General features: G+C 44.0%; 1 protein-coding gene across 1 annotated transcript in view; it reads left to right on the top strand.

Moving 5' to 3' along the window:
- Positions 1 to 12537: 12537 nt before the first annotated feature.
- GMPS (guanine monophosphate synthase) overlaps positions 12538 to 22572 on the top strand; it is a 49644-nt gene continuing 39609 nt past the window's right edge. The window contains exon 1 of the mRNA XM_056850326.1: positions 12538 to 12564. Coding sequence (XP_056706304.1) covers positions 12538 to 12564 — 27 coding nt within the window. The remainder of the gene's footprint in view (positions 12565 to 22572) is intronic.

The following is a 22572-nucleotide window of genomic DNA, read 5'->3' as shown; positions in this document are numbered from 1 at the left end:
ATAAAATCAGATTAATTTTTCTTTTAAATCAGGCATTTGAAAGTATCTGGAAATTGAAGAAAAGTTAACAGAACAAAGCTTTCAGACAGGCTACAAAAATCCTTAACATGGTAAATTTCAGGCTGAAGCTTCTATCCAGAATCAGAAAACATTCCTGCTACTCACTCCAGGGCTCATGGAAAACCACATTCGTAACAACCAATAACGAAAGAGCCACGTGACTGCCATATATGGACTCTGCAGGGCAAAGATGGGTTAAGCCCTGTTTTTCCTTTGCAGAGCCCACTCACTTGGATCTGGCCGACAGCTGCCTGGTCTGCCTCAGGCTGGGGAGAGAGCAAGAAGAACAAGAAGAGTTAGTTTTTATACACTGGTTTTCTCTACCTTTTTAAGGAGACTCAAAGCGGCTTACAATCGCCTTCCCTTCCTCTCCCCACAACAGACACCTTGTGAGGTAGGCGGGGCTGAGAGTTCAGAGAACTGACTAGCCCAGGGTCACCCAGCTGGCTTCATGTGTAGGAGTGGGGAATCAAACCCAGTTCTCCAGATTAGAGTCCACCACTCTTAACCACTATACCATGCTGGCAGAGATGGAAGTAAAGGGTGCTCAGGCTTCCCACTTCAGGAACATGCTTGGGTCAGGCCAGTGAGCATTCTCCATGCCAGGGGGGAAAACTGCTACCACCCCACTGCTGGCCAGCTTGCTTTTGTCCTGACTGCTATGGTAGTGGTGGTGGTTTTACTCTTTTCTCTGCAGCCAGCCTGCTGTTCTCCTGGCAGATGTTTGGGTGCTGAGTTGAAAGCACAGAGGCTGTGGAGAATGGTGGGGGTTGTTAGAGAGAATAGGCCCTTTACTGCCATTCCTGGCATCAGGCTCATAGTTTACCCACCCTCCAATTCTTCCAGTGGAAAGCACCTGGCAGCCACAAGGCCCACTTAGCAATGGCCTTGCCTACATGGGTGGGTACAACATTAGGGAACAGTGCTAAGACAAGCCACAGATGACATGTGAAGGGGCTGTGGCTCAGTGATAGAGCATCTGCTTGGCATGCAGAAGGTCCCAGGTTCGATCCCCGGCATCTCTACCTAAAGGGACCAGGCAAGTAGGTGATGTGAAAGACCCCTGCCTGAGACCTTGGAAAGTCGCTGCCAGTCTGAGTAGACCATACTGACTTTGATGGACCAAGGGTCTGATTCAGTATAAGGCAGCTTCATGTGTTCATGTGTTATATGTGCTACACCAGTGGATGTGGGCTGGGAACATAACCCGAAGACTGGCTTTCAGAATCTAAAATCACTAATTAAAGACATTCTTGGGCATAGACAACATGGTAAGTGATTTGAAGAATCTGTGGATTATTTTGCTAAACAAGGCACAGAATGCAGAAATATGGGATCCTTGGAGATGAGCAGTTAATGTATCTACATTTATCAAAACATATGTACACAAAAAAATAAAATCTCTGGTATATGTGTGCAAGAAATTGCATTTATTCATTTATAAAAGATATATAGTGGCTAAAACTTATCTTAAATTATTGATTTCGATAGAAAAGACATCTAACAGACAAACCTCTGAGGTTGTTATACCAAATGCAGTTAATGACCTAACCATAGAATGCAACCCTAAGAAGGAGCTATTGATTGCAGATTATTATCCGGAGCTTTTGACAGAACAGAAAGACAAATTTACTCGGACAGATGCAGTCTTATTAATCCAATTCAAAAATTATTCCAGTTTTCAGTAAAATGTGCTCAGACATTTTATAGTACTGAAAATAAAGGTTATACACAGGTGATGCCCCTGCCGAAACCTCCTCCCGGCGCAAAAAATCTGTGCAACTCTTGGTTGCACAGGAGATACACCACCTAAAAGGTGACATATGTCTGCAAAAATAAAAAGGGGCATTCCCAGCCCGAAAGGGCTTTGGAGGCAGCCTAAAGACGGCCCTGCCCCCAGGCTGGCACCGGAACGCCCCGGGAACACCTCCCACGATGCCGGTGCGGCCTTTGACGGCGTTCGGACTGTGCCGCAAGGTCCCGCCAGCGTCCTAGGGTGCTGAGGCAGCGGCCAATAGAGTTGCCAGGTCCCTCTTTGCCACCGGTGGAAGATTTTGGGGCGGAGCCTGAGGAGGGTGGGGTTTGGGGGACTTCAATGCCATAGAGTCCAATTGCCAAAGCGGCCATTTTCTCCAGGGAAACTGATCTCTATCGGCTGGAGATCAGTTCTAATAGCAGGAGATCTCCAGCTAGTACCTGGAGGTTGGCAACCCTAGCTGCCAAAGACCGGCGTCCGGGCTCCGCCAGCGCCCGGGCCACTCACACTGGCGTAAGTGGCCTGGGCGCCGGCATGGGAGGTCCGGATGCCGGCACAGCCCATTCCTGGTCTCCTAAGGGCTTTCGCCCTTCAGGCTCTTCCTGATCACTCTCCCCATTACCGATATTGTTTGTGGGGGTGCTGTCTTTTATATATGGTAGGATTTTAAATGTTAACCTATATTTATATAGAGTATTCATTTTAATTGCATATTTTAACTGTTGTTTGCTGCCCTGAACTGAACTCCATTCGGGAAAGAGTGGGATTAAAATAAAATCAAAATAAATCTTGCAGTTAAAATACATTTTTGAGAAGCAGTCACAGACCTCTGGTGTTATGTGTGGTTTGATCTCCAAGTCATTATGTAATCCACTCCTTTTTTTTCTTTAGTACCGTGTCCATTAGACTTAGTGCGGTACCACATTTTTTGATATTGATTTTTATGCAGACACTGCCAATTCAGGGACTGTAAAAACATCCACAAAAAATAATGTTTGCAAATTTGTTCATACAAATTTGAAGCCATGGTTCCTCCTTTCTGGTGGTTGCTGGTGAGAGGCAGCATGATGTAGTGGTTAGGAGCAGCGAACTCTAATCTGGAGAACCAGGTTTGATTCCCCACTCCTCCGCATGAGTGGTGGTCTCTAATTTGGTGAGCCAGGCTTGTTTCCCCACTCCTACACATGAAGCCTGCTGGGGGACCTTGGGCTAATCACAATTCTCTCTGAACTATTTCAGCCTCACCTGCCTCACAAGATGTTTGTTGTTAGGAGGAGAAGGGAAGGTGATTGTAAGCTGCTTTAATCCTGTTTCTGGGGGCTAATGTACATTAAAAGACTTTTAAAACACCATCAGTATACACTAATGCATATAAATACCTGCATTAAAAAAACCCAGAACCTCTGGATATCTCTACTCGTGACCATTTTTTTAGCCTTCTGGGTGGCTTCCCAAAAGATCACCAAAAATGGGGTCGTGTTCTTCAATGAGCATAAAAATGCTTGCGAAACTCAACTGATGAGGCCACTTCAGCATAAATGGGATTGTAAGCCATTGTGGCAAGGACCAGTATATTCTTTTCTTTGAACAGCACTAATTCATATTTTAAACATTTTAAAATATTGCTAACAACAAACTGGAAAACTCTGGAGCAATATCAGGATCTTAGGATAAAAAAAAAATAGATTTAGACCTTAAACTGGTTTAAAAAGAAACTGCATTCTTATAAAACATTTAAAAAAGTGTAAAAGAACAGAAGGTTGCATTTGGTACAAAAGAAAATATGGAAGCCATGTTCCATCTTGGGCCTTCCCCCTTTTAATCTCATTTTCGGTAGGGGAAAGGCAGTGTTGGAAACATACTGTCACCTTTCCCAAGCATTCCCAGAGCTTTCCCACATAATATTTAGCATTTATACAGCATACGTCAAGAGCCCTGTGGCGCAGAGTGGTAAACTGCAGTACTGCAGTCAAAAGCTGTGCTCACAATCAGAGTTCGATTCCAATGGAAGTCAGACTCAACCTTCCAAGGTCAGCAAAACGAGTACCCAGCTTACGTAAAGTGTAGACGACTGGGGAAGGCAATGGCAAACCACCCCGTAAGATATTGTCTTCTTAGTAAACATCAAGATGTGACGTCACCCCATGGGTCAGTAATGACCCGGTGCTTGCACAGGAGACTACCTTTACCTATACAGAATACACATTATCTTGATGTAAAGACAGTATTATTATCCCCATATTGCAGGTGGGGAAGGCAGAAGTTGAGAGGGAGGGGCTTGCATAAGGTTACTTTGGAAGTTCCAGCCAGTGGTGATGATATTTGAACTGGGAACATCATAGATTACATCTATTAGGCTACACAGCATTAGCATAGCATAAAGACCTTAAGTCATGCTACAGTGTAAATGGAAAGGTCAGGGCCTAACAGGGCTGTTATTTTAGCAGATACTTCTTTTGCAGAAAAGAAAAGTAAAAACACAAGAAGAAGCTCTTATAGGCAATAAATAAAGATGCTTATGTACTGACTAATATCTTGTGGATGATATAAATTAGTAAACTCAAGCAGCTTTACTTATTATAAGTAGGAAATTATTTAGATAACTATAATTTCCTCTTCATTTATCTTTCTACATTTATTTTGAGTTGGTGTTCAGTTCTGTTGCTGCTGAGTCTGTTCCTCATACAATACGCAAAATATTTTTAATGTGGTTTAAAGCAGTTGCCAGGTTTATTGTTCTCTTTTCACTTTTCTTTTGCTAATCTATGAAAGCCTTTCTTAGAAAATACTTTTTTAAAAAAACACACACACTAAAGATGATCTCCTTGGAAAGGCATTCGCATATGAAACTCTGGCCAGATCAATTATAGGAGACCCTTGGTTCCTTCCCCATAACATATAGTTGTATAAAATGCATGACATACCACTATGTTGCAAAGTTCCATGCCCATACTTGGCAGCGAATAAAGGAGAGTAACAGTAGGGAACTTCACAATTCAATAACACATCACACATTTGGTAACATCATGAGGAGAGAAGTGATTTAGGGCTGCTGCTTTCAGTGGCAGCCAGGTGGCAGATGTGGATCAGCATCTGGAAAGGCACTGCATTTAAAACATTTGTAAACATGCCTTTTTTGCAATTTGCACCCTGAACAGCTTTCAATAAAAACAGTAACATAAAAAAATACAAAGTTTCTAAGTCAGGCGGTGATGATTTTGCTCAGTACTGTTTACTCTGACAGGAAGCGGTTCTCCAGCATCTTAAGCCGAGAAAGTTCTTGCTTAACACTTGCTGCCTGAGACTATTTTAATGCCCATTCCAGAACCTGGGACCTTTTACATACTAAAGTACTCTATCAATGAACCACAGCCCCTACCTTGTAAACAACAAAATAAATAGCAGCAACAAAAATACATTAGAAAGCAAATATCAGAATTTTTTTAAATTAAAAGGCCAATAGAGACAGAACAACAAAGCAAATTTATCCCTTGAGCATTCAAAGGAACTGCACTGCTTTCAAGTGGTGTTGCAAGAGACCAGTGATGGGATCAAGCAAACATGCTTTAGGAAGAATATTGCATCAATGGTCATCATAATAGAAAAGGCCTTTTCATGGTCATGATCAACATAATCTGATTGGGCAGAAGCACCCAAAGGTCCTTATAATATCTTAAAACAGTAGCAGGTTCATGCAGAAGATAGTCCAGATATTCTTGGCCTTAGCCAGCAGTCCCCAACATGGTTCCTGTGGGCACAGGTGGTGACCACTTGATGTGTTTCCCAGTTGCTTCTTCCCCAAATGATGACTTGCCTAAAGGTAAGAGCTAATCCTGAGTTTTCTTTTGGAAGTGCTTAAAAAAAGCCCATGATACATTCCCTCTGTGTCTGCAGTTTGGAAACAACTGCCTCAATTGTGGAACCTCCCAACATTTTGTGATGGGACCCAGTCCCCCACGGCAGCCATTTTCTTGTGGAAGTCAATATCTGTTCTCAAAATTCAAAAAAATCCCCATTATGGTAGTTCAGCAAGGTTGGCGGCCCCTGGCCAAGACCATTTAGTGATTTGAAGTTAAAAACTGTTTATATATATAAAAACTATATATATATTTTATATATATATATATATATATATATATATATATATATATATATATATATATATATATATATATATATATATATATATATATATATATATATATAATGAATATCAGAATGTGTTAAGAGAGTTCATAGAATCATAGAATTGGAAGGGACCAACAGGGTCATCTAGTCCAACCTCCTGCACAATGCAGGGAATTCACAACTACCTCCTCCCCACACCCCCAGTGACCCCTACTCCATGCCCAGAAGATGGCCAGGATGCCCTCCCTCTCATCATCTGCTTAAAGTCATAGAATCAGCATTGCTGACAGATGGCCATCTTACCTCTGCTTAAAAACCTCCAGGGAAGGAGAGCTCACCACCTCCTGAGGAAGCCTGTTCCACTGGGGAACCGATCTGTTAGAAAGTTCTCCCTAATATTTAGATGGAAACTCTTTTGATTTAATTTCAACCCGCTGGTTCTGGTCCGGCCTTCTGGGGCAACAGAAAACAATTCAGCACCATTCTCTATATGACAGCCCTTCAAGTACTTGAAGATGGTTATCATATCACCCCTCAGTTTTCTCCTCTAGGCTAAACATACCCAGCTCCTTCAACCTTTCAAAAGTTAGGGCTTTTGTTGTAATTGTTGGTAAAATAAACAGAGTTCGCAAGATCTTACTTGTTTAGTCTGGTGATCTAATTTTTCCTGCTCATGTCAAACAAATGAATTTTTACTTATGAAAACATGTGAAACATCCTTTTTCCCCTCTTCACTTTCCCTAAAGTTTAAGCTCTATAAAGGCACATGAAAAAGTAATCGGTTTGGATTAACCTTACAAAATGAAACAATTGGAGGTGACCAAACCAAAACCAGCCCAACACCTTACGCAAAGTCAAGGCTAACCCCAATCAATCAATCGATTGATTGACTAACCCCAATTTGTGAAAAAGTCCACTTTGTTAAGGTGCCTGAATTCAGAATAAATTGGAATCAGATGGAAGATTTTGGAAGATTTCATCAAGCAGGAAATCTTCAATCACAAGGGTATATTGGGGGAGAGAGAGCATATAAGCAGCAGGATTTAAGGCTTGCTCGCCTCACAAACAAATCACAATTTGTTTACACTGCCTGAATAGAGTGCCCCCCCAACCTCATAAAATAATACAGACTTTTCTAAGCTTAGAAGTGCTGTGTAGCCATTGTTCTCTGAGGACTGCCCACAGAACCTCGGGAAGACCTCAGATCATCGTCTTGGGAGCCTCAGGATTCTCTGCCTTTCCTATCAACTCCAAACAGCTAAAGCCAAAATGACATATGCATTGTAAAGCACAGAAAGGATGAAATGTAATTTTAAATCAACTTTTCTGCTTGGCCTATCAATTCAGAAAGCTGACACACCTACATTTTAGGACTGCTTTCCTGTTTTTCATATTTGCCTATCACACACACGCGAATTAATTCTGCATGGGATGGGGCTGTAACTACAGTAAGCATTTTCCCCTCAACACAATTTTTGCTGAGCTCGTGAATATTTTGAAAACAATGTCTGTCATGAGAGACCACCACTTCTGCAGCCAAATTGTCAGTATCACCATCATTTACAGATGTTTTGGATTACTGAGCCTGTTTCAAAAATATTGAAAAAATATCCTTAAAACAATCCTGTGGGGTAGGTCAATATTATTGTCCCCATATTGCTGATCAGAAATTCATAATGAGTAGATTACTTAAACTATCTGGTGAATCCATGGCAGGGGAGAAATTTGAAACAGGGATGTCTCGACCAAAGTTCAATCTCTTAGCTACTGTGCTTCATTCAGAAATAACCACCCACTAAATTCAGTGGACATACATTCCATTAAGAATGTTTAAGATTACAGCCTTAATATGAGTAAGTCTCTGTAATTGTGGCTATCACATTAGAATAATCCAGTGGATGATTATCCTGTTCCTGCGGAATCTAAACGGAATGTGCATAAACCTCCAATCACCATCTTTAGTGCTGGGAAGCAAAGCATCTAGCCTCTCATCCTAAGGGCACCACAGCCCCACCCTCCAACTCTCTCTTCCTTGAAGAGAGTGGTTGTGTTTTCTAATTCTGCTGGGATGAACGTTCGCACACAACCATTTTCAGCATGAACACAATGCTTTCAGGGAAGAAAAACTATTTCCCAGCAACTCATTTCTTTTTAGCTTGTGCTTGCTTTCTTCCCTGACCGCTGCTGCTAAGTACCTTTTTTTTCTAGACTGCATCTTACTCAGGGATCACATAATGAGCATGAGTGTGCTACAGCAGCATAAGAAGGTGTCATAAAACCAACTCAGAGCGAGAGCAATGCTTGTTGTAATACATTGCCTTCACTTTGAGTAAGCACCAGGGCAAGCCCACCGGCTACATAAATGGTGTTTGGGGGAGGACAACCTTGCTTCTGCCTGGGCTGCCATAATACTGATACTTCCTCACCTACAGTGTTGCAAAACTGACACTTCCTTATTTAAAGTGTCACCCCCTTTCAAGCCCCCCCTCCCCCCCCAGATCAAAAGTGTTTGTGAAGTTTCCACCCGCCCAGTTTAGACTCAAACTCCAGGAGCTTACTTCTCAAGCCCCACTAAATCAATAAACGATTATTTAAAACATGTGTTCCTTTCTCTGCTATAGTGGCTTGTGGCCTGCCAATCCTACATGCAGTTAATTCCAAAGGTTCGTATTTAAGTTTGAGCTCTCATGAAAGCAGCCAAATATTTCAGGATGATTTAGCTAGGACTTTGGCTTCAGGAACTGAAAGTATTCACAAGGAGCAATACCGCGACCTCATGGGTCCGCTTGAGGTTTAAGAGGCTGCTTGAAAGTATTTTCAGGACTGCAGCTGAAACATCCTATTTGCCTTCATTAAGTTCAGCTGTTTCTCAAAGTTATATTTTAGGTTTGATCGCTCAACGAACCCACCAACCAGCCAAATGAATCAAGCCTGGGTACTGTGTTAAAATTCAAACGAATGTAATCAAAGTGTTTCCCAAATAATTCAAGAATGCAAATAAAAATCTGATTTTTCATTAACTGAACATATCATTGCACATTATTTCCTCTTATCGTTCACAAGTACCACAAAAATATTGCAAGAAAACAAATATCCAAAACTACCCCTAAAATAAAGTTTTTATATTAAAACTCAAACATTCAGTTTCCCTGTAGCGTGGGTATATGCAGATATGAAGCTGTGAAAATGTTCAGGGGCAGCTGGTCTTCCAGGCTGAATGCTGTCTCCAAGAGCCATTTCAAGCCTGCCTCTCTCAGCAAGGAGAACATCTCCTGGCTAGGGCTGAGCTTCCTTATTTTATCTCCTTCAGCTGCCTTGCTTGAGAACTATCACTGAAGCAAGGATGTAGAGCAGACGTAGGAAAACAGAATTCACCCCATGGAAAGCAAGAGCAAAGGCTAAGCCTTGGGCCTTAGTGCTCCACTCTTCATTGCAGCTTAGCCTCCATTTCCAGACCCAGTTTGTAGCTGTTTGCCATAGAAGACAATGAACAAATTCTCCTTCCTGCCTCCTCATGCAAGCACCGAGAACCACTCAAGTTGAAGATGCCCTTCCCTCAGTGGAGAAGATCTTGTCTGTGTCATTTTTTCACACAGCCAGCCACGGCATTGCAGCTGGGCTCTCAGCTGCTACATATACAACTTTAGCAAGCCCTAAAGATTTCTGGTCAAAGCAGGCTCTGCACTGGCATGCCAAAGATGTATGTGTAGTAACATTGCCTGTATACTACCAGTGTTTACAGCTGTTCCCCTGAAGTGGGCCAATCAACATATCAAGTTGGGATTCTACCACCCCCTTCTCTTGCATTTGTTGGCCTTTAGCCCAATTTAAACCATTTAAGAAGTACAGTTCCGCTAATTGCCTTCTTGCATTTCAGACCTTAACATTATGGCCTGAAACATCTGTTGTCCACCCTTCTACCTTTTTAAATTTTGTAGCATCTAGCCTGATGAAGAGTTCTGGTGAGCTTGAAAGCTCACCCATTGTTTTGAGGCAATTTTGTTGGTCCCAATAAAAGGTATTATATGGATTTTGTGTGGACTGATGTGGATGTACAACTTTCCCCCCCAGTTTAAACGTGACATTGATTCGAAGACAAGAATTTACGCACGTGACACTGAACACCGCCAGCATGTCATTTTGACTTGCCCTCAGCCACTACTCATTCAAGGTTAGCACACCAAAGATTTGAAGTCCAAGTGGGTGCTGTGCTGGAAGGAAAACATTGTTCACCTTTTGGGCCAGTTTAAATGAGACCCTGAAAAGTGCAAAGGTTAACAAGCATGTTCTCCTTGCCCATCTATATCGGGTTTTTAACTACTGCCCAGACCTATGAATGCAAGGGAATGAGGTGGTAGAATCCTGTGAAAGTACCACTTCAGACTATAGCCAGGGAATACCATTACTAATGTTCTCCAAAAGTTAAAAAAGCCAACAACCCCCCACACTAATTCTTACCAATCTGAGCTGTAGCCCAATTTTCTTCCTGATATAGTAGTTTTCTGCTTGCAATGACTTTGAAAATACAAGGACTCATTAAAAACGGCCTCCTTCATTCAGAATCCCTGCTCTTAAGGACATCACTGGAGGGGAGGCAAAACCCCTGCTCTTATATTGGTAGCAGAAAAAATATGCTTTATCACTGATTGATGATATACACATCCATATGACACTGGAAATACATTAAAAAACTCTGTGTGAGCCAATTTAAATGGTGAAATATCCATGTTATACAACAAGTGACAACAGGCCGTTGGAAATTTTGATGTGTTGGCACGTGATTGGTCCGTCGCCCGTATTAATAAACTTGACTATAAGGTCATTGCTTTACAGCATACCTTTTACATGTATTTCTGGATGTGTCTCTATAATAATTGTAAATGTATATATGACCACTTAAGATGGCCACTTAGGCCGAAATACGTCTGGTTATTTATTGGTCATTTATATTAATTTTTATCATCAACTACCGGTATGTTGGAAAATTAGCAACTATTTTTATATACTCCTTTAATGGATCAGCCTGCATATAAGGCCCAGCGTTTTTACTTCTGTGTACCCCATACAATACCCTGACCTGGAAGGCCCAGGCTAGCCTGATCTCGTCAGATCTCAGCAGGGTCAGCCCTGGTTAGTATTTGGATGGGAGACCACCAAGGAACACCAGGGTTGCTGTGCAGAGGAAGGCACTGGCAAAACCACCTCTGTTAGTCTCTTGCCATGAAAACCCCAAAAAGGGGTCGCCATAAGTTGGCTGCGACTTGAAGGCACTTTACACACACACACACACCATATAATAAATATTATTATTTTATACTATCTATATTCTATTATAATCTAAAACTTTCAGCTCAACTTTTAGGCTCTTAAACTTTCTCTTGTAGTAGAAAAGGGCAAGAGTCCAGTAGCACCTTAAAGACTGACAAAAATATTTTCTGGTAGGGTATGAGCTTTCGTGAGTTACAGTTCACGCTGTGGCTCACGAAAGCTCCTACCCTACCAGAAAATATTGTTGTCAGTCTTGAAGGTGCTACTGGACTCTTGCCCTTTTCTACTACTGCAGACAGACTAACTACTGCAGACAGACTAAAGCTCCTACCCTACCAGAAAATATTTTTGTTAGTCTTTAAGGTGCTACTGGACTCTTGCCCCTTTCTACTACTGCAGACAGACTAACACAGCTACCCACTGTAAACTTTCTCTTGTTCTACCAGGGGATACCTAAGGCCAATACCGCCGAACTAAACGACTGAAAAGCACCCCTTTTCAGATTTTCAGCGGTCAGACAACCGCGGAGGACAAGCGGGGGTCGCGTCTGCGACCCTCGCCCCTGACCTCCCGCGCCAAACGCTTCTCCACGCGCGGGCGTCCAAGGCCGCGGTTCTCCACGCGCGACCCCCCGCGCCTCCTTCCACGCGCCGTCTGCCGGAACGTCTGAAAAGGGCCGTGAAACTCGGGACGGCCGCCACTCGAGACAGGCCGTTTCCACGGAGCGCTCGAGCCTCCCCTCCTTCGCGAGCATCCCAACGGCTTTTCTCTCAGCTTTTGCTTCCGGGGGGGGGGGTAGCGCCAAAATTCTCAGTCAGGGGAGGGAGCAGCACCCCCTCCCCTTTATTAACTTTACGGTTGCCCCCCCCCCCCCCGAGAGGAGAATTACCTCAACGGATTGCCACCCCGGCCCCTCTTTCCCCGTGAAGCAGATCCCCCCCCCGCCGTCCTCCCCCCCCCTCAGCCAGTCCCCCCTCAGCCAGTCCCCCCTCCGGCGGCCTCGCGGCGCCTCAGCCGGCCGTCAGTAGGCGGGCTCCGCGCGCGCCGCCGCCGCCGCCTTCCCCGCCCGTGGTGGGGCCCGCCGGAGAAGGCGGGCCCCCGCAACCCGGCTCCTCCTAGCGGGAGGCGCGTCTTGGCGGGGCGGGCGGCCGGATTAGCTCATCTCGGCGGCGGCAGCAGCGGCTCGTCCGCGCCAGCCCGCTTCTCCGCACCGCCTCGTCGCTTCGCAAGGCGCCCCTGCCGCTGAGTCGCCGCCGGCTGGCGAGCGAGCGAGCGCCCTCTCTCCCTCCCTCCCTCCGCCGCCCTGTTGTGTTTTTCCGGCTCTGATGGCTCTGTGCAATGGAGACGCCAAGGTCAGTGCCGCGCCGCCGGGAGGGACGGCGGGCGGGCAGGCGGAAAAGAGCCTCCTCGGAAGCGGCCGCGCCGCAACTCTCCCTTCGCGTCGCTTTTGCGGCCTGCCCGCTTCCTCCGGGGGGCTTTGTGTGTGTGTGTGTGTGTGTGTGTGTGTGTGTCTGCGCGCGAGTGCCGGGGGCGGGCGGGCCGTGGGGAGGGCGAATCTCGCCGCCCCCCCCCACCCCACCACCCACCCCACGGCCGCCCCTCAGGGTCCCCCCGCTGGTCTCGGCTGGCCGTAGCCCTCGCCGTCCTTCTCCTCTCCCTTCTTCGCGGGAGGAGGCTCCATGCCGGGCACATGGGAAGCGGGGGGTTGGGGGGGGAGGGTGACTGGCACGCGCCTCCCCCACCGCGGGCACCCGGGGAGGGAGAAGGCGGCGGGAGCGAGGCCCCGGAGCCCGCCGCGCCGTAGCCCCTCCCCTTCCCCTTCAGGCACATTCCCGCCGCCGCTGCTTGTCCCGCGTGGGGCTGCCGCGCTCTGCCTCGCCAGCCGGGGCCTTCGGGTTGCCTGCCCGGGGGGGGGGGGCGGGAGAGCGTCGGCCCACGGCCTGCACGGGGAGGAAGGGGGGGGTCTCTTGAAGTTCGGGTTGGGGCTTTTAAGGAGCTGTAGGAAGCCTCGCTTTGAATTCCTCCCATAAGCGGAAGAAAGCCTGGTGTTTGCTTATGTTTTAGTGGCCCCCTCCCGTGGGGGGGGGGAGTTGTTATGAATTTCCTGCATTGTGCAGGGGGTTGGACTAGATGACCCTGGGGGTCCCTTCCAACTCTATGATTCTTTTTTTAAAAAAGCGGTAGCTACTTCTTCCTGTATCTAGAAAAGTGGGTTTCTCTCTTTTTCTCTCTCTTGTTTAAATAACATCTTTCTTTTTTTTCTGGGGAGGCTAGAGCAGAGTGCACTGTTCCTTCCTCTGTGTTGTCCTCACGACAACCGTGTGAGGTAGGCTGAGAGTTACCAGTCCTAGGCAGATACTCCAGTCTAAGTCACTGAAAACTGAAATCAGTGGGCTTGGACCAGAATAATTCTGCATAGGGTTGCACTGCAGGTGACATTCGGGCAGAGAGGGGGATTTGAACCCAGCCCCGCAGTGCAAACCTATGCAGACTTATTCTAGTCTAAACCAATTGTTTTCATTTGGGTTTACGTTGGAGTAATTCTGTGTAGGTTTGCGTTGGTAGTCTGAGAACTGCATCATACAAGCTTCCTCCTTTAAATAACGTTTATGGTGAGCTTACTTCCACCTTGCCCCAAATAATGTTTTTTGAGTACTCTTGGGTGCACTGAGAACTTAACACCTCTTTTAACTGTGCTTGTCAAGATGGTAAAAGTATTTTCCTGCACTCGCTTCTGAGTACATTCTTGTGTGTGAAGTGTGGATTCTAGTCTATGAGCAGTTTCAGAGAGCAGGAGTGTTATAAAGGATGCTTGTTTTAAAAGAGAATGGTGTGGATATTGTGTCTGTACTGTGAGAGATTGCAGAGGACTTGCTTGCTTTTTTCCAGTGCTCTTTGAGCTTGGGATGTGGGTGGGACAAGAACAGGGATAACCATCATAATACACACTTGGACTGTTGGGTGTCAAGGAAGCTGCATGATCAAATTGCTTCTGTGCTTGCTTCCGTGGTGTCTAATAGCTAGCTTCTTCCACACAAAAGCTTAGCTGCACAGAATACTTCCTTCTATTAGCTACGAAGAACATTTTTTCTTAAATTTTAATAGTATGGTATTTGTGTGTGTGTTGCAGTATGTCACTTCTTAGCTCTCAAATACTGTGGTTTTTATTACTTTAAAGTTCTGTATGTTTGGACAAATTTAAATCTGATTAAAAAAATAAGGATAATATTCTGTCAACAGCGCAATGATATGCTTCAGAACCTACCAGTAGTTGTTGCACAGAAGAAAATAGCTGCTTGGGGTATTAAGCAGGTGGCATAACTGAGGCATAATGACAGCAGCACACAATAGCCTCCAAATTCTGCTCCTGGGGGAGGAAGGACCCCCTCCAGGCTTTCAGGGGGCATTTCAGGAAGCTGCGGGGAGCTGAGAAAGTCTGCTCATGTGTGGAAGTCCTTGGGCTGTAGACACACTGTGCTGGAACTGGCCCATGGTTTGTTTTTCATACAGGCTCTTTAACCTACTTTGGCAAACAGATTTTTTTTAAAGCTTTCACACACCTTAAGGATAAAGTGCAATCAAATCAGATCTAAACAGGTTTTGGAAAACCCAGTTTAAGGCTTCATTAACTGCAGGAGGACAGTATTCCAGAGTGGGTCAAAGAGCATGTATGAAAGGGACTGAAGGATTGTGGAGTGGTCCTCAGGCACAAGTGCTTGCTTACTCCTTCATCTCTTCTTGCACTATGTGACAATGAAAGGCTTTCATAGAAAGTCACAGTTTGTTGATGCATCTAAACCACTCTTCACAACAAACCAAGATTCCAAACCAGGAGGGCGTCCCTATTAGAACGTCTGGCTTGAATAGAAGGGAGTACACCATAGTTTGTGGTTCATGTATAATGAATGATCCACGAATTGCTGTGGAAGTAGAAATCTTGTTTATTATTGTGCCAGGTGAGAGAGTGTATGAGCTCATGAGTCCAAAGATAGCCCAAGGCTTGTTTGCCTAATCATTTGTCATATATTTCTGATTCAAGGTAATAATCATGGTATGGCCCCCCTCTCTCTAGTCGCACACTGCATGCGCTGACCTTGTATTCATGGAAGAAACATTATCTGTTTAATGTAGGGAGAAGTTTTTTTTTTTTTGTCCATTTCAAACTGAAGGATGCTTACCTTGTTTCATGGTGCACCCTTTTCAGGTTCTGAACCAGTGCATGTACATACATATACTGCATTATAGAATGGCATCTAGATCTGAATTGGCTAAAAGAGGTAACTACCTTAGTCTTTTCTGTAGAATTGGAAGGGATCCTATAGGCCATCTAGTCCAACCCCCTGCTTAATGCAGGATCAGCCTGAAGCATCCCTGACAGGTGTTCACCCAGCTGCTGCTTGAAGACTGCCAGTGAGGAGGAGTTCACACCTCCCTAGGCAGCCAGTTCTGCTGCTGAACTACTCTCACTGTAATTTTTTCCCCCTAATATCCATCCCTTACCTTTCCATCCATAACTTATACCCATTATTGTAAGTTCTATCATCTGCTACCAACAGGAACAGCTCTCTGCCTTCCTCACAGCCTTTCAGATATTTAAAGAGAGCAATCATGTCCCCACTCAGTCTCTTCTTTTCTAGGCTAAACATTCCCAAGTCCCTCAGCATTTCCTCGTAGGGCTTATCCTCCAGGCCTCGTCACTCTCCTCTGTACCCACTCCATTCTGTCCACATCCTTTTGGAAGTGATGCCTCCAGAACTGTGCACAGTACTCCAGGTGCAGCTTGACTAATGCGGTGTGCAGCGAGACTATGACATCTAGAAAATTGGATGTTATGCCTCTGTTGATACACGCCAAGATCGCATTAGCCTTTTTTGCTGCTGTATCATACTGGCTGCTCATATTGAGTTTACATTCCACCCGTACCCCAGAACTACCCAGTGTCCTGTGATGCTTGAAGAATTGCTGAAGGTTCTTTTCTTGCCTTTGTATTTTGATGTCCAAGAAATAAAGTTTAGGGACAAGATGAAGGAGATACCTATCCTTCAACTGGGGTTTTCTGTTACTTTTCTGTTACATTTTTGGGGTTTTCTGTTACTGCCTACTCAACTGGCAGCAGTAGTTCTGTATGTGCTGCTTTTATAGTGAGCACCAACAGTGGTCAAATGTTCAGTTGCCATAATTTGTTGCAGTAATTCAGCCCTACTTTTTTTGTTTCTCTACTCTTTCTGGGGGTAAAGTGTATATGACTGGGGAAGGCAATGGCAAACCACCATGTAAACATAGTCTGCCTAATAACCGTCATAATGTGATGTCGCCTCATGGATCAATAAAGACCTGGTGCTTGCACAAGGGACTACCTTTATCTTTACACAAACAATTGTTTAAAATGCTACCTTTCTAATTTCTCTCTTGCTTTACTCTTTGTTCTTGAGAATAGGCTGGTCAAGATAGTTCTCAATAAGTCTTGCAGCTTCATCCTAATTCTGAGAAGTTGTTCTTTAATTTTCAACCAGTTGTCACAAAACGACAGGTTTGTTTTAGTAGATTCATTCCCAGAGAATCTGTGTCTACACTCTTTATTAAAAGCATTTTAGTCCTGCCCTTACGTCTTCATATGGATTGCAGGTCCCAGTTTACTTAAAAATGTACAAATAAACAACTGTAAAATATGTGCAGCACAATAAACACAATATGTTCAAAAAAAGACAACCTATATGAAAAAGAAATATTGCAGTCCTGTGCTAAGTTACACACTTTTAAACCCCTAACACTGTTTAGGATGGCACTGGGGAAAAGTACAAGGATAAAAGAAAGCCAGCAAATCCAAATATAATGAACTCGGATGCCAGTAACAATCGGATTATAATTAGCCAGCAGAATGAATGAGTTTATAGTTAAAGACTCACTTTATAGTTAAAGCATCTTCAGCATGCACTAGAAAACCAAAAGGGACAGGGTGAGTGGGAAGGAGAAGGCTGTTGAGAAGGCTTTCTTAAATGTTATATTTCAGAAGGCCCATATGAAGGACCTTAGCATATTACATTAGTGGTCTGGATGGGATTATTGGGGAGATGTGATCCATACAGCATCATGACTCTTGACTGTCCTAGGGCAGGGGTTTCGAACTCAAATGTTATGAGGGCCAGATATGACATAAATGTCACTTGGTTGGGGTGGGCCATGCCCCGCCAGCCCAGATTGAGATTGGGTGTGTGTGTGGCTGGCTTGCGGGCCGGATAAGAGCTGTCAAGGGGCCGGATCCAGCCCTCGGGCCTTATGTTTGACACCCCTGGTCTCTGGCTTTAAAGGTCAGGACCCCAGCACTTTGAAATGGGCCCAGAACCTGACAGTCAGTCTAGATGGAACCGTCTCTATCAGCATTCTGTCAGTTGCATTTTGAATCAGCTGCCGTTTCTGAATGTTCTTTGGAGGCAGTTAGTTCCTGTAGAGTGTGTAACTGTATCCTAACCATGGTCAGCGTCCTCTGACTAGGATGGGGGCACAGCTGGTGAACTGAGGGTACACCTGAGCCTATTAAAACAAGAATCGTAGGCTTAAGGATTTGTAAAAAAAAAAACATTGTATGATTTTATGTACGCAGTATGTAACATTATAGTCAGTTGCTACCACTGCACCTAGGAACACTGGCATCTTTCGAAGACTGCGGATCAGGAGGAAAGACAGAAAAGGTATGACAGAGTGTGTCTTCTTCAAGCCATGTTTAATGATACTAGGAAATGCTATGAAGGGGAAAAGCTGAATTAATTCTTAAGGTGGTGGTGGGGGAATAAAATGTGTATTAAGAAGACCTGGCCAGCTGCTGGGTGTGGTGAAACTTCCTCTTGGATGCTTGGTGGAACAGGAAAATGAATGGGACACAGTTACTCCTGGATATAAATTCTATAGACGCGAGAGACATGTCGGGGGGGAGTGTTGCTCTCTATATCAAAGAGAACATAGAATTAGAAGCTAGAAAACATAAGAAGTATAAAGCTCCCCCACAGAATCACTATTGGCAGAGATAGTGGGGTTTAAGGGTTATTTAAAAGTGGGGGTGGCAGATCTCAAGATGGAGAGGGAAATAAGAGAGGTGAAAAATGTAATACTGGGTGCCTTCAGCTACCCTCACAGTGGCTGGGCAAATGTGTGCTCAAGTCATGTCATAGAGATGAAGTTTCTAGACATCGTAAATGGGTGTTGGAGCAGTTGGTCACAGGACCAATGAGAGATGCATCTCTCTGGACTGGGTTCTGAACTGGGCTTGAGACCTAGTGTGAGATGAAAATATTTTGTTGCACCAGTTTGGGAATAGTAGCCACACTGGTATTAATTTCAGCTTTCGTGTCAATGGAAAGTTGCCGCCAAAGTCCAAAACCATCACATTTGATTTCAAAAGAAAAAACTTTACAAAAGTGAGGGGATTAGTCAGAAGGAAGTTAAAAGGGAGAACTAAGAGTCAAATACCTCCAGGATGCCTGGAAACTACATAAAACTGCACTAATTGGGACCCAGATAGAATGCATACCTCAAGGCAGGAAAGGTATCACCAAGTCTAAAAAGATTCCTGTGTGGTTAAGGACCCAATTCAAGGAAACCATAAAAGGCAAAAAGGTTTCCTGTTAAAACTGGAAGGTGAACACCTCAGTGAGGTGAACAGAAAGGAGTACAGGTTTGGACAGTGCAAATGTAAGTTGACAATAAGGTGGGCAAAAAGATAATTTGACAAGTGGATTGCAGAAAACATTAATCAATAAACATTTCCTCAAACATACCAAGAGCAGGAAACAGGCCATGGTGGCAGTTAAGTCTTTGGATGACAAAATAATAAAAGGATTGCTTAAGGAAGACAGGGAGATTGCAGAGAGACTGAATGAATTATTTGCATCTGTTTTTGTTGTGGAAAACGGCACATCCACACCAGAGCTGCTGGTTTGGGAAGGGTATCTGAATAAATGAGTAAAATTGAAGTAATGAGAGATTAAGTTCTAGGACAACTAAGCAAACTGAAAACCAGAATGTCTTCAGGTCCAGATGGCATATACCCAGTGGTTTTTAATGAACTCAAATGTGAAATAGTTGATCTGCTAACCAATATGTAACTTGTCCCGCTTTGAGGCCAATTCTAACAACTCAAAAGTAGCAAATATCACACTGATTTTTAAAAAGTGGTCCAGGGATCTAGGGAATTACAGGCCAGTTAACCCAACATCTGTTCCAGTTAAATTAGTGGAAACTGTTATTAGCTAGATAATTATTAAGCACATAGAGGAAAAAAGCTTGGTGAAGGGAAACCATTATGGCTTCTGCAAAGGTAAGTCCTGCCTCGCCAGCCTTTTGGAGTTCATTGAATAGGTTAATGAGCATGTGGAAAAGGTTGGTCCAGAAGACATTATATACTTGGACTTCCAAAAGGCTTTTGACAAGGTACCTGACAAGACTCCTGAGTAAGCTTAGCAGTCACGGGATAAGAGGATGGGTCCTCTTATGGACTTAAAATTGGTTAAACAGGAAGGGGAGATTACGAATAAATGGACAGTTCTAGCAGTGGAGGGAAGTGAGCAGTGGTGTCCCACAAGGACTGGTAGTATTGATTTTTTAAATAAATGGTTTGGAATCGGGGTGAGCAGTGTAGCAGCCAAGTTTGCGGGTGATATCAAATAACACAGGATAGCGGAAACCAAGGTGGATGGTGAAGAGCTCCAGGAGGGTCCCTTTAAATTGGGGAAGTGGGCAAAAACATAGCAGATGAAGTTAAGTTTAGGTGAGTGTAAGGTGATACACCTTGAGACAAAAAATCCTAACTTTAAATGTGTGCTGATAGAGTCTGACTTGTAATGATACCTCAATGAAAATGTCAACTCAGTGTGCTGCTGCAGAGAAAAAGGCAAACTGCTGCAGAGAAAAAGGCAAATGGTGTGGATTATTAGGAAAATAAAACAGCCATTATTGTAATATTGTATAGATCGATAGTGCAGTCTGATTTGTAATACTGTATGCAGTTCAGGTTGCCATGTCTCAAAAAGGATAGTGTAAAACTGAAAAAAGTACAGAAGAGGGTAACCAAAATTATTAAGGGGGTTGATGACCTTTCCTGTGAGGAAAGGCTAAAGAGTCTGTGGCTTTCAATTTAAGAAAAAAGGGTGACTAAGGGAAGGGTAATGATAGAGATTTATAAAATTATGGGATGAAAAAAGTGTCTTTTCTTCTTCCATAAGGCAGAGGCACCCAATTAAGTTGATGGGTAATAGGTTCAGGAAAGACAAATGAAAATACTCCTTTTACTCAATGTGTAATTAAATTGTGGAATTCTTTGCAAACATGCATAATGATGGCCACAAGTATTGATGGCTTTGAAAGGGAATTAGATTCATGGAGATGTCCATCAAGGTCTACTAGCCATGGTTTTTAAAAGGAACATCAAATAAATGAAGCAAACATCTGAATACCAGTTCTAGGAGGAAGCATAAGGTGAAGGGCTTCTATACTGTTGGTTGGCCCTCCAGGGAAATTGGTTGGCTGCTGCATGAAACAGGATGCTAGACTAGATAGACTACTAGACTGATCCAGTAGGACTCTTCTTATGCTTCCTGGTCTTTTTTTTTAATGGACAAAGAACTTGAATGCCCAATCACTGCAGCACAACAAATGTTCTCTGTCCCTCATTTTACCCTGGTATCACCTTTAAGGAAGCTCAGATTTCATTGATCATCAGATTCTAAGGGGATTCTGGGGTCATTAGAAGAAAGAGGGACACACCTCTCTACTTGGGGAGACTTGTACATTATTTTCTTGACCGAGGACTTATTCCGATGCTCACATTTTATAAGGCAAAGTAATTGGGAGGTTATTTTACCTTGTAAACTCCACATTTTGGGCAAAATTTGTTATGAATAAACTTTGACAGGTTTGACAAGTTCCAGTCTTCCTGATGAGATAAGTACTGGTTGTCACTGTGGTAGGGACATAATCAGAAATATTCTCCAAAGTAAATTGATGGAATAAAATGATCTGGTGAATTTGCCATGCCAAAAGTGAATATGGGAATTGGGATTTGAAGAGGTGCATTAGGTAAAGAGAGCCAGTGTGGTGTAGCGGTTAAGAGCAGTGGACTCTAATCTGGAGAACCAGGTTTGATTCCCTACTCCTCCACATGAAGCCCGCTGGGTGACCTTGGGCCAGTCACAGTTCTCTCAGAACTCTCTCAGCCCACGCAGAGGGAGGCAACGGCAAACCACCTCCAGACGTCTCTTGCTGTAAAAATCCTACTGGGTCACCATAAGTCTGCTGTGACTTGATGGTGCACACACACACACATAAGGTGAATCACAGCTGATATGAGTAGTTTTCAATATCTTCCTTATATCCTTTGAACTAACACCTTGGGAAACTGATCTGAATGGAGAAACGTGGGTGCACATTATTACTGCTGAACCCAGAACAAGTCACTGGAGTGTACGAACAATCATAAGCCAGTCTACTCAGTATTAAGTATAGCTTTATTCAGTGGGCCTTGCTTCCATCAAAGTGTTCTTAGGATTGCAGCCTTTGATTACTGCTGGGAATGTGTTGCCTTGAACTGTTAATAAGTTCTGAGTACTGTAAAAAGCATATTGTGGGGGGGGGGATCTGAACCAACCAATCTATATCTGATCTTTAAATTTAGTGGCTGACGTTAAAGTAATTGAGAGTCAGTGTGTTGTAGTGGTTAAGAGTGTCAAACCAGTATCTGGAAGACCCGGGTTTGAATCCTCACTCACGCCATGGAAACTCACTGAGTGACGTTGTGCCAGTCACACTCTCTCAGCCTAACCTACCTCACAGGGTTGTTGTGGGGATAAAATGGAGGAGAGGAGAACTATGTAAGCCGCTTTGTGTTCCCCTTGGGGAGAAAGGCAAGGTATTAATGAAGCAAATAAATAAAATTCAAGTTTTCTCTCAGGCAGCTGTTATTTTACTTGCTGCTTTCACTTGTTGAACTTGGTAGCACAACAGATGATGTAGCATTGAAACATGGCACCCTTGTTCAGTACAGAGTGCTGAAGGCTACAACACAGGCATTATGAGGCTGCTTCCCCAATCCATGGAAGCCTCTGCACTTCTCCCTGCCTCTTGCTCAGGACGTTTCTGCCACAAAGTCATCTTCCCCCACTACATCAGTGCTGAAGGTTGCTTCTGCTGACCTAGCAGAGATGTTTCAGCACCAGAGCAAGGCAGATGTTCCCTTCTGCTTAAATTAACAGAGGATCTAATCTTTATTTCAGCTTTTAGTATTCAGGTTTCCTCAAATTTACACAGTTCTTAGAAATTGCCGGCAAAGCAAATCATGAGATTACTGTAAAATATTTTGTCATGTAATTGGT

The sequence above is a fragment of the Euleptes europaea genome, chromosome 5, assembly GCF_029931775.1.
Source record: "Euleptes europaea isolate rEulEur1 chromosome 5, rEulEur1.hap1, whole genome shotgun sequence".
NCBI classification, from domain to species: Eukaryota; Metazoa; Chordata; class Lepidosauria; order Squamata; family Sphaerodactylidae; genus Euleptes; species Euleptes europaea.
This window is presented reverse-complemented; position numbering and strand designations above follow the sequence as displayed.